The sequence below is a fragment of the Apodemus sylvaticus genome, chromosome 4, assembly GCF_947179515.1.
Source record: "Apodemus sylvaticus chromosome 4, mApoSyl1.1, whole genome shotgun sequence".
Lineage (NCBI taxonomy): Eukaryota > Metazoa > Chordata > Mammalia > Rodentia > Muridae > Apodemus > Apodemus sylvaticus.
In genome coordinates, this window is record NC_067475.1 from 81867899 (window position 1) to 81881085 (window position 13187).

The 13187-nt window shown below is 40.7% G+C and overlaps 1 protein-coding gene across 1 annotated transcript in view; it reads left to right on the forward strand.

Moving 5' to 3' along the window:
- The window catches only part of Fhip1a (FHF complex subunit HOOK interacting protein 1A), a 233459-nt gene that overhangs the window by 137484 nt on the left and 82788 nt on the right, over nt 1-13187 (forward strand). Inside the window, exon 4 of the mRNA XM_052180248.1 lies at nt 8519-8742. Coding sequence (XP_052036208.1) covers nt 8638-8742 — 105 coding nt within the window. The 5' untranslated portion in view covers nt 8519-8637. The remainder of the gene's footprint in view (nt 1-8518; nt 8743-13187) is intronic.

Sequence of the window (13187 nt, forward strand, 5' to 3'; positions counted from 1 at the left end):
GCTTGGAAAAATGGGGGATCTTATGTTGAACAGTCCATGAATCTTCTTTGACCCATGTCTTGTATTGCCTGGTGCTGGTCATCAGGTTCATTGGCATCAGTCTTTGCCAGCCCTGGAGTGATCACGCTATCAGGAATGTTTCCTGGAACATCCCTTGGGCCCTTGATCTATCAAAATCTGGCCAGGTTGCATTATGTTAACTATTATCATAAAAATCAAGAAAGACAAGGCACAGAACCCAAATCCACAGAATTTGATCAATGCACTGGAACAGCTTGCAGAAGCAGGATGCCAGGGACTCCGGGAGGCTAAGTTCCAAGGAACACACACCTCAGGTCTGAAAGCAGGACTTTCGCCATGTCACTTAGACTCCACCGGAGTTGGTGTGGCACTCCCTACTGTTGGTCACTTCATCTAAGGTCCCTCCCTTTGAGTCCTGAGAGTCCCTCACCTCCCAGGTCTCTGGTACATTCTGGAGGGTCCCCCAACCTCCTATCTCCCGAGGTTGCCTGTTTCCATGCTTTCTACTGGCCCTCAGTGTTTTTCCCTCACCCAATACCAGATCAGGTTCCCCTCTCCCCTCCAATCGCCCCTCATTCCCCCCCCAGTCCACTTTCCCTCCCAGGTCCTTCCCTCCCTCCCCACTTGTGATTGCTTTTTTCTCCATCCCAAGTGGGACTGAGGGATCCCCACTTGGGCCCTTCAGCTTGTTGACCTTTTGAAGTTCTGTGAACTGTATATTGGGGACTCTGTCCTCTTTTTTTTTTTTTTTTTTTTTTTTTGCTAACAACCACTTATTAGTGAGTACATACCATATATGTCCTTTTGGGTCTGAGTTACCTCACTCAGGATGATATTTTCTACTTCCATACATTTACCTGCAAAACTCAGAATGTCCTAGTTCTTAATAGCTGAGTAGTATTCCATTGTGTAAATGAACCACATTTTCTGTTTCCATTTTTCTCTCATGGGACATCTGGGTCGTTTCCAGCTTTTGGCTATCACAAATAAGGCTGCTATGAACATAATGGAACACGTGCCCCTATTGGACCACCAAACAGGCAGCATACACCAGGTGATATGAGGCCCCCAATACACATATAGTAGAGGACTGCTGGTCTATGTTCATTCAGAGATGATGCATCTAATCCTCAAGAGATTGGAGGCCCCAGGGAGTTTAGAGGTCAGGTGGGGTGGAGGGTGGAGACAGGGGGTGGGGAGGAGATATGGGATGTGGAACAGTCGGAGGGTGGACGGGGGTGGGGGGAAATAAAATATGGAGTGTAACAAATTAATTAAAAATATATACATAATATATACATATAATATTTAAGAACCACCCTTTTTAAAATTGTAACTTAGTATTCATTATATGGAAATACCATAATTTATTTAACCAGACCTTGTTGAAGAATATACACTCTTCCCAATTGCTTGCTATTTAAATTGTGCTTCATTGTATGTCACTGGTGGTAGTGTGATAATAGCAGCTAAAGTAATGTGTCTGAAGTCTGACTTGACAGTCTCAAACTCTGTGTCTGAGGCCTGAATTAGCCAAGTTGCCTCTCTGTTTGTATAGGTGTTTGTTATCAGAAGTCACAAGCCACACAGCTGCCACTAAAGCTGTAGCTTCAAGATCTGAACTATTAGGTTCTTTTGTATTCTACATAAGTTTTACAATGAATAAATCTTGGAAGTGACTTTTAAACTTTTTTGAAAAAGAATGGTTCATATACCTGGTGCCTTAAATAGCTTTAAAAGTCCCAAACCAAATTTCAGGTATAAATTTGCATATTAATTTTGATTGTTTTTCTTTTGCTTTTGATTCTGCTTTTCATCCAGGTGTAGGGAACTTGGATATGACCTAGTTGGAAGGAAGCCTGTTTTTGTGAAATTAATGTGTAAAAACATGGTGGGATTATTCCTTGGTATATTAACCATACTCTGCAATCTTGTTAACTATTTTGAAGCTTGCATTTATCACAGCTTGAAGCCATTTGGAATGTGTGCATCCGGAGAGTTTTCTTCTTGCATATTCTGTGGATTAACCAGTGCCCTGCAAGGCGGCGGAATGAGCAGTTCCTTTCTTATTGAAATGATGGCCGTGGAGCAGTGGATGAGTCAGAGCCAGACTGTGGCAGATTGAGGCAGGCAGGCCCAGGAGCACCGGAGGCCTGCTCTGTTTCTCTGGTTTAGCACTGCCATGCAGTACTATGGGGATGGAGAGGAGTGGGCTGGGCTGAGGGCCAGAGCATGGGGAGGATTTCAGTTTAGTAAGATTTTGTTAGGTTCTAAGAGGTTCTTTGAGGAAGTTGGGTCCAAAATGACCCCTATCTGCTATTAGTTGTAATTGAGGGCAACAAGTTCACCTCTCTTCAGATGTTCCCAATATTTGAAGAGTCGTTACCCTTAGATAGAATTTTATGTGGTAAGCACATTTACAGTAATAGACTTTTTATGTATTTAGAAGCAACCAATTTAGAGCATTCCAAATGTGTGTTCTAAAACAATGAGTTTTTCTACTGATAGTTGTTGAGAAAAAAGCAAAGATTACTAATGGCAGAATTTGTGTTACGTGGTTGGTTTTTAGGCTATGGATTCCTTAAAGGAAATGTTCTTCAACAGTAAAGACGTTACAGATACAAACTCATTTGCAACTAGAATTCCTATAAAGATTGTTGTCCAAAGGCTTTTATATTTCTTTGATGGTTATCTGATTGTAACAGCTTTGATAAAGTACATAAAATAATTATTTGAGCTAGAAGAGACCTAAGGAACAACGATTGCGTCCTTTGCTCCTTAAGGTCTCACAGCTCTGAGAGACGGAGCTAGAGTCTGTACCCCATATGCTCACTTCAAGGCTAAGGTCTGAAATGGAGACTTAATGCTTTTAGTCCCTAAGCTTCGAAAACAGCTTGGAACTCTTAGCTCTCTGCAAATCAACAGAACTCTCAGGAGGGGACGAAGTAGAAATGTAAAGGGAGCCTGCCTTGCCTTTCCAGAGTTCTGGGTACTGCTCTGACCTGGCAAGTCAACCCTAAAGATGCAACACTTGCCTGACCTGTGCTCCTGCTCCCTTTGGTCCATTGGACCCCATTGTCATATATCTTCAAATCCCCCATGTTCATAGGCCCCTCCTAAGTAGGTTTGCAAATACAGCTAAGTTTCCCCTTAATAAAACCTCATTTTGGCTCTGTTCTTCTTAAAAGTAGCCATCCCTTTACTTAACTTTTTAAAAATATAATTTGGAGTGTGAATTTTTGTTTCTTTGAAAAACACAGAAACATTATGGGAATATGTTTTCATTTCAACTCCAGGTGTGGGCTATGGGGCTGCTTCAGATTGTCCATAGCAGTTGATCATAATTTGCCTCATGCTTTAGCAGGGGTGTGATTTTGCCAGCTGCAGATAGCTTCTGTGATTGTGTGACTTTGGAATTCTGGGGACTTTTCAGAGGGTATATAAATGCTAAGGCCTCAAGAAGGAGGTAGGGGTGTGTATGTGTATTATGTATATATGTATATGTGTATATAAGATATATGTATATGTGTATATGTGTATATAAGATATATGTATATGTGTATATATATGATATATATGTATATGTGTATATGTATATATATGTATATGTATGTGTGCATATATGCATATGTGTATATATGTACGTATATATATGTATGTGTATGTGTTTACGTATATATGTATATGTGTGTATATATGTATGTGTGTGTGTGTGTGTGTGGTGTTGGTTGGTTGGTTGGTTGTGGCTTGTTAAGTAGTTATGTGCAAAGAAGAAACAAGAAGAGCTTAGATATCCTCACAGCAAAGAGCAAACCTGCCTCAAATAACTCAATGCGCTTTATCAGCAGGAAGTAATTTAATAACAGGTCCCTCCCTTTCCCTCTCTATCCTTGTTTCTCTCTTTTATGGTTGAAAAAATAGAAGCCAGGTGGTGGTGGTGAACGCCTTTAATTCCAGCACTTGGGAGGCAGAGGCAGGCAGATTTCTGAGTTCGAGGCCAGCCTGGTTTACAGAGTGAGTGTCAGGGCAGCCAGGGCTGCACAGAGAAACCCTGTCTCAAAAAAAAAAAAAAAAAAAAAAAAAAAAAAAAAAAAAAAAGAAAAAGAAAGAAAAGAAAAGATAGAAGAAAAAAACCAAAGTTGCAAAGTTTGGCTACGATAATTGTGAGAAGTTAATTACTTTTAAAAGCTAAAGGAAGCAAAGAGTAGTATGAGATTATATGTAACTAAATGCCAAAACACTCATAATTTGTATTCACTCTGCTAGTGAGAGAATAATATGTCAAAAATCATTACTGGAACTTCCTGATAATGTGATTTTTGACACAGGCCTAACTTTTCTAAGTGCTGTAGCTTTCCAGAGACTAGGAAGCTGGGCCTGGGCATGAGGCAGAGGCAGGTTCACCCGGGGCAAGGTGTGAGCAGGAAAAGCCAGACCTCAGCTTGTTTATAGAGCTCTGGAGTTCACTGGGGCAGTTTATGTGTGTGTGGATGTACTTTGTTTATCTAGGTTTCTTGATGGTCCTCTTCTGAGGATGCAGGGAAAAGGCGCCGTTAGGGCTTCCTCTTTATGATCATGCCTCATATTGTATAATTTTGTAGTATGTGCATGTTTATTCTTTCACAACCAAATACTAAAATATACGGCCATTCAAAACAGGGCCAATAAAACCTCATATGATTCTTACGGCTGCTAGTCCTGTTACCATTAATATTTAATATAAATTTTCTTTCCATGTTGATGAAATAAAACATTTCCATATATAATATTAAAGATGGAAATGTAGCCAATTGTAATGTCTTTGGAAATGACATATTGGTTCTAGCTTCGTTGTGAAAATTTTGTGATAGAAAATTAAATTCCAGGCTGCTATAAATGTATTTTGACAAGCTATCTCTTTTTATCTTTACTCCTCCAAAAAAGGAATTCAGCAACTATACCCTGAAACCTGCTTGTTACTACTGTTACAAACAGTATTCTGGGTATTTTGTGTGTGTGTGTGTGTGTGTGTGTGTGTGTGTTAGTAATTCGTTTGAAGAAAGAAAACAATCACTTGTTAAGGTCGGAACATTGTGGGGAGCTCTCTCAAGCATGAAATTTGAGTTGCCAGGCACATGTGCATTTATGGGAAGTGTTTGGCTCTGTATGAAGAGTGACAAATGTCACCCTCACTGTCCCAGTACCGCATGGCTTAGACTGAGAATTGCAGAGGACACAGGAATGACTACCATACCTGTGACTCATACATTCCAGCTAGTGGTCACTCACCTGTTTCTAGTTTTTGGCTTTCTGTTGACTCTGTGATTCATTTGTTTCCTTTGGTCTTGATCTGGAAATGCAGAAAAATGATGGGAATAGCGTAAACCCAGGGAAAATACAGGAAAATGTAGACAATGTATTGGAACTGGCAATCAAAGTAGTATGTGTCCTGATATAGCTTTCATAAATATGAAGCTGTCTCTCTCAGCTTCGTACTGCCCCAGAGAACACCCAGGGAATGAATTCTTTGGTACCAGGATGGGCAGTGGAAGCATCTGGTGTGTTTGTAGTGTTTGTGGCTATGTTGAGGATCTTCTGGCACAGATATTTCTGTCTCTAATTTAGGTTATCTTTCTTCTTTTCTTCTTTCTCTTCCAAGTTTTCTGTTTGCTGTTGTTTTTATATCCATGACACAGTTTGAATCTTTGCCTTCCTCTTCTCAAAAAGTTTGATTAGAAAATATAAACCATTGGAGCTAGCTGTGTTTTCTTAGAAATGATGGATTTCTTTGGTGAGTCAGACTGGGGAGGTACTGTAGCCCGAAAGAAAAAATGTAACATCCTAGTAAGTGCTTTAGACTTGGAAGCTAGAGACTTAACGTTCTGCTTCTATTAAAGCTGACTCGTAAGCTGCGAGCCTTGGCTAAGGTGTTTTTCTTCTGGATTGCATTCTTCCATTTCTGAGAATGCTAAATATAAGTTCTCTCTGAGAACTGTATTAAAGCACCTTAGAAGCATTCTTCCCCTTTCCACTCTCTTTACTCAGAGGCAATTAGGAGGATGTGTGTTCTTCTTAGCTTTGAAGGACTTTCAAATCCTGGAGTTGGAAAGCATCTTAAGATGTCTTGCTGTTTTTCAACCTCTGGGATAAACTAGGTGCTTTGACTGTCTTTATTATCACTGTAACCTCTGAATAAAGGTATTGGTGGTGTCTTAGACATATAATGCTTGGCAGTAAGTACGCTGACTCATAATCCAGTTTTATCACTTAGCACACAGCTGCAAACTTAAACATTGATAAACTATAGTCAGGTAATCTAGGCCAAGGAAGGAGACCAGGAGTTGAGGTCCATGGTCCATAAACATGGGGTCACTGCTCCCATTATTTAAAACATCAGCTGGGTCCTATGAAGAACAGCTACTGTGGCCAAGGACCATGGCCATTGGTGAGAGCGTTCATTGAAAACACCCGTTTGTATTATTAGTAAAGACAAGTTTGGGAACTCATATATATCTACAGTAAACATGACTGTGGAGGTTTTCACAGGCTGTTTTCCTCAAGTATGTGATGTGTAGTCCTTAGATATGCCTTCCTTTCTACATAGCTCAGTATTCTACTGCACTTCGATTCTTCTTTAAAAGCATACTAAAAAAAAATCATACTCAAAATAATTATTCTTATAAGTTCTCCATTCTTGTGACTAATCCCTGTTTTAAAAATCCTTTCATTTTGAATTATCCTTTCACATATAGGAATTCTTGTTTTTGAATGTTTCATGTTTTCATATGTTTAATTCTACACCCACAAAGAACTTTTTCCTATAAATCCAACTAGATTCAGTACTGGATCTGTTCACACATTTTTTTGGTTGGTGGAAAAGATCAGTTGATCACTGTTCCCTTTGTGACATCCTTCTTACATATTGAAAATAGCTAGCTCCTCCAAAACTATACAGTTATTTTCACATCGGTCTGTCTGTGTTGTCTATCTGTGTTTGCGTGCACACAAACACACACACACACACACACACTCACACATGTGCATGCCATGGCAAGTGTAAAGAGGTCAGAAGATAATTTACAGCATTTTCAGATTTTTTCCTCCAGCCATGTGGAGATCTGAGTATTGAACTCAGGTTGTCTGGCTTGGCAGCACAGCCCTTTACTGCTGTGCCACCATGCAGATCCAAGTTTGAGGCCTTTCTCAGTGCTCTGATAATTGTAATTACCTTCTTCTGGACTCTCTCCAATCTGTACATGGAAAGAAATACTATTCTGAACTCTGCCTAGTCTTTTTCTGGGCTGAACTGGCTGGATAATACTAAAATCTTATTGCTTTTGTCAGAGATTTCTTACATATTCAGGGTACAGTCTGTGACCTTAACTTTTCCCCATGATGATAATATTATAGCTAGATTTTCTTCCTATTTTATTCACACAATTCATTTTTTATTTATAAGTTTTCCACCTTTTATTCACAGCTAATAAGATACTATTTTGTTTTTGATGGGTCATTTCTAACTTATTTGTCAAGGTTACTTGGAATCTTATTATATTTTAGAAAAATCAGAAAATGTCACCTACTTTATAGTCACAAAATGATTGAGAATCAATCTTCCCTCTTTCCTTCCTTCTTTTTTTTCCTTTTTGTGATATGTAGGTGAATGTTTTCAATTTCACTATTAAGTCATTGAGAAACAAAACCGCAAAACTCAATTGTATTGGGCCAAGGTGTCTGATGGTATTTGTGTGTGTGTGTGTGTGTGTGTGTGTGTATTCTGGTTCACATGTGTGTGTGCATATGTGTGCTGGCGTGTGTGCTTATGTGTGCTTGTGGGAATGAGAAGTTGATGTCATGTATCTTCTTTGATCACTCTCCACTTTATTAGCTGAGGTAAGGTCTCTCAGTTGAAACCAGCAACTCCTCTTGTGGCTAGTTTAGCTGTCCAGCATGCCATGAGGATTCTCATCTTTGCCTCCTGAGTGCTGGGATAGACTGGCACAGTGCCAACTAAGCTCTTCTGCAGGCTTGAGATCTGAAGCCCAGTCTTCACATTTGCCCAGCAACCCTCTATTCCTTGAGCTGTAGCTGCTGGAGCTCACCCACAGGTCAGGAAACTATTGTTTTCCTGTGACTGTTGATTTGCAGTTTTTTTATTACTCTGTGTTTCTTAAAGTTCTATGAAAGTCAGTAGCATAGTTTCTTATTTAGTTGTAGAAACTAAGCTTGGGCAATTTGGTTTAATAACTTGTGGATAGTGAATGCTTTTAGTGCAGAGAAGAAACCCCATAATTGTTTAATACATGCATATATGTTAGTGGCATCTTAGTTTACAATTTTTTAGTAACAAGCTGAGAGACTAGGAGATGTTTTAGGTTGAATATAAATAACATGGTCTAAGTATCATATAGCTACTGTTTGTGTTGGATTTTGTCTATCCTTTTATTTTAATTTAATAGCCAGTGTCCTGCTTAATATTTGAACATAAGATACATTTTTTTTGTTACTGTCATTACAGGTTTTGGAAAATGACCATGAAGACTGAAGAAATTACATTTTTAACATGATACTTGGAGTTAATGACTGCTTACAGCACTTTCTTGAAAATTAAATATGACTTAGAAGCGTCAAAGGTTTATGATGTCATCGGTTTCAACAGAAAGCAAACTCCAGCAGGCTGTGAGCCTGAAGGGAGTTGACCCAGAAACATGCATGATTGTGTTTACGAACCACTGGGCACAGGTAATATGTGAGCTCCATGTCCTATGCTGGTGTCAGCAGCCCCCCAGAGTCTGTCACACTGAGCCACGATTTCCTACTCTGTGACAGCTAGCTGGCTTTCTAGAAACAGTGGGTGGGAAGGGCCCTTTCAGTGAAGAGAAAAGCAGCTTTTTCCTCCTGATTTCCAATAGTGCGTATCTGATTAAAAACCCAGTTTTCACAAAGGACTTGTTTATGAAGCATTTACTAAGTACTGTGCTGAAGACTTCAAATGTTCTATGCCATTTAGTCTTCTCCAGAAACCAATAAGATAGTTGGTAGAGAATGGGTTAAATGACCATTTGGAGGTTCTGCAGCCAACAAATTACCAAACAAAACCTTAGTACACAGATCTCAGTCCCTCAGTCCAAAGCCTGTGGGTCTGACCTCAGTACTCAGCCATTGTCAGGCCCATGAACCAACCCTATACAAAGCAAGAAAAGGCATCTGGCTGTATCTGAATTGTCTTTTCTAAGCACATTAGTTTCCATGGATGATTCATTCTGACTTCTCTGTAGCTGTTCTCTGATCTGCTGGTGTGGATAATGAAGGGTTGAATGTTTAGAAAACTTACCAGCCTGCCCCTTTCCACAGGAATCTTGCAGGTAGTAAAATAAATAAAATTGATATATTTTTTTTTACAACTTGTCCAACATTACACTCCCCAGGTGAGCTGGTAAGTGGCTATTTATGTGACAGTTTTTTAAATGGCTACCAGGTTCCTTCCTGTGTCTGGAAACAACACATGGGTTAAAGCCCCAAGCCTGTAAATCACAGCAATTATAGGGAACCCAGTTTAGATCAAAAAAGAGCAACATCAATTCTGCTTCTGGATTGTTCCCATCTTGTAGTTGCTTTTCACTGCCCCGTGTAAAGCTTCCATGATTTTTTGTGTTTTTCTATTACTCTGAGTTATTGTTCACATTTTAATGGATTTGCTGTGGGTACTGAGGACACTACTCCTATAGGAAAGGAAAGAAAGTAATTCAGGATTGTTCTTGATAATTAGATAACTACCTTTGGCTTTGCATGTTTTAAAGCATTTTAAAACAGCAGCTCCAAAGTAGACTAGTGAACCCTGAGAGATACCTGTTTGAACGTTTTCATTATTTTGTGCTTATACCATGCACCATGTATCTGCATATTACTATATGCTCACTTATTGATTTATTTAAATGTTTGTGCCTATTTTTAGAGTGGGTTACTACACTGCTGGCATTTTCAGCTTACCATCCATTTGACTGGTGATGCTTGCCTTTTAAATGTGAAATCTTTGCTCTGGGGCCTACTCAGTTTGCATAATCAAATTGATTATGAACTTTCCTCCTGAGGTTACTGTGATGTGATCCGCTTGGCTTTGGGTGCTGTGCTTAGAGACCCAGATGCACCACTGTCCTCCTGACGGTGTAGGTGTATCATCTGTGCTGCTCAGACCTGTCTCTTTCTCCAAAGCAGTTGGAGTGTTGCTAGAATGTTCTTTGTCAGGACTATGTCTGCCTTTTTTCATACTGTTGAGAGTAAATATTGGTTCTAGAATCCTATTGGTCATATCCAGTGTCTTATTGGTCAATCCTATTTCCATATCCAGTATGAATGGTTTTGGCATTATCAGACACTGTGGGTTATGTGAAGCACAGTGCAGGCGCTTAGCACCCTCCTGTTGAAATATACAGAGCTGAAGGTGAGACTATCTTGTTAGAGGGAATGATGTTAGTCATTAAATAGTTCCTGTTGTTAAGTGTGAGCCTGTCTTATGATGGTCCAGCCATTTCCTTAACTTGGGCTTGGTTTTGTTTATGAATGAAAAGAAAGGACCTTTTTTTAAAAAAATTAATTTTTTTTTAAGATTTGGCTTTTCTTTCTTAATAAATCTGGGAAATGCCATCAATCTCTGTCTACAGAGGTTCTGGGAACCTTACCATTAACTATATGAATGAAAATAGTGGCTGAGAAATTAATTCAGGTGGGTGTCTAAGTGGCTGTAGTTCAAGTACGTCCCTGGAGCATCCTACGTGGGACAGCTACAGGAACCGAGTCAGGAGACGGGGCTGCTCTGGGCAGGAGTGGCAGAGGAAGTCTCAGTTTCAGCAGCTTGGTTGTGGAAGAAGTTTTGATGTCAGAGGAAGGACACATTTCAAGAGGAATATTGGTAATAAATGCTGTTTTGACTTTTTTGTTGGCAAAAAAGAAGATTGGGATGGCAAAAAATTTCAAGCAAGGCAGAGGTGTGGGCTGGGAATGAAGCCCTCCAGCTCTTAGGACTGGCTGTTGTGAATTCATGTCTGGACTTGCAAACCTTGGCTCTTGACTGTCGCTTCTCCTGCTGTGGTGAATAAAGGCTGACTCAAGTTAAACTCTATACCCACTGGGACTCCAGCCCCAAGCCCCCTGAGGCAACCAAGGACACCTGAAAGGCCTCTCAGAGTGTGGCACAGTCAGGACTAAACAGCTACATTTTCTTTACTGGAGTGTGCCATTAACTGCTTTTTGTGTACAGTGCTTTTGTTTACCATAGATTAGGAAAAATGAAGGCAGTGAAAGTCTGTGCTATCTAGAATTCCTCTGTGTTAGGCTACTTCACTGTAAATTCAGCATAACTGACATGCAGTTGACAGGCTCTGTTGTGCTATTTATGAGCCGCTTCTCCTGCAGAGCTCGAGTTACACAGCTAACAGGGATGGACAGATGCGGGTGCTTGCTTTCTGTCTTGGCCTACACTGTCAAGGGTGTCCAGTTCTGTATCTAGCACAGCTCACGTCCAAGGCAGTCCATCATTCCAGGGATGAGGTCTTGAGTTGCCTGGTCCTGCACTTGAATTTCCAAAATGCCCCTGGGCATGACGCCATACTGAAGAGAGCAGCACAGACACCCAGGAGAAGCCTTCTCCTTAATGGTGATACGGAGAATGGAGCCTTAGGCAGTCGCACCTGGGCCGTGCTTCCTCTCCTCTTTTTTGGTGGTCATCTTTTACCTTAAGTTACAAGTGGACCTAAAATCCAGAAAGTCTGGTTGGACTTTCCAGTGGTGTGCGACCATCCACCGGTCAGGACGGCACAGACAGTTCCTTAGGTCCTAGCTTCTGTGACTACAGAATTGAAGTTGCTTGACATTCATGTCCGCCATCGTCCTTGGCAAATGTCCTGCCACTTCATGCCTCTGTGCTGAAGGGCTTGCTGCTCTTTCTGCTGCCATGTTCCTCCGTTCAGTTAAGTGCTGCTTCCTACAGATCACATTTGGAACATCATTTCCTCCAGACACTTTTCCTGCACTTTTTCATGTTTTCACTCTGCTCCCCAACATCACTCAGGCTTTCTTGTACTGTTCCATCAGTCACCTGATACTGCAAGGCTCTGTGAAACTTCTGCTTCCCATCACCACTGTGAAGCTCCTCAATATCAGAGGCTGTTAGTGACTCACTTGTATTTTTGCTACCATATTATAGTACGGTGTATTGTAGATGCTCTTGAACAGCAAGGCAGTGAATGAGAAACACTTTAGAAGAGACAGGCAGTTTAGGAAGCCAGTTTAACCATGTATTAATTTTAAACCATTTGTCTTAGTCAGGGTTTCTATTCCTGCACAAACATCATGACCAAGAAACAAGTTGGGAAGGAAAGGGTTTATTCAGCTTACACATCACCAAAAGAAGTCAGGACTGGAACTCAAGCAGGTCAGGAAGCAGGAGCTGATGCAGAGGCCATGGAGGGATGTTACTTACTGGCTTGCTTCCTCTTGCTTACTCAGCCTGCTCTCTTATAGAACCCAAGACCACCAGTCCAGGGATGGCACCACCCACAAGGGGCCCTCCCCCCTTGATCACTAATTGAGAAAATGGCTCACAGCTGGATCTCATGGAGGCATTTCCTCAACTGAAGCTCTTTTCTCTGTGATAACTCCAGCCTGTGTCAAGTTGACACACAAAACCAGTCAGCACAGCATTGTGTAATATGCTTCCAGGAAGATCTTTTGACTTACCTTCAGCAATAAGGAAGAGTATATACTTGTGTTGGTTTCTTAGTCATTTACAAGAACATTGTATTATATAGCAAGTTATTACTTTTATCTCCTCTGTATCTTTGAATTTTCTGAATGGAAGAGGGTTCAAATGGAAGGAAGTACTGAGCTACCAGCTAATAAACTGCTCAAGTAAGCTGGCAGATGAATGAAACCACCTCCCCTGGGTATTTCTCATGGCATACTTGTGGTTTGTGACTGCATGGACCTTGTAGTCGTCACTGCCTCCTTACTTTTTTCAAGTGGATGAACTGAGGACGTGGTAGTGGCACTGGGAGGAAGCTACACAAGGTCGGTGGATGTTTGTATTCCTACTAGTTTGGCAGCAAAATCAGGAAGAACAGGTGTTCACAGTCAGACTAGGCTACTTAGTGAGTTCAAAGCTAGCCTGGTCTACATAATAAGACCTATTC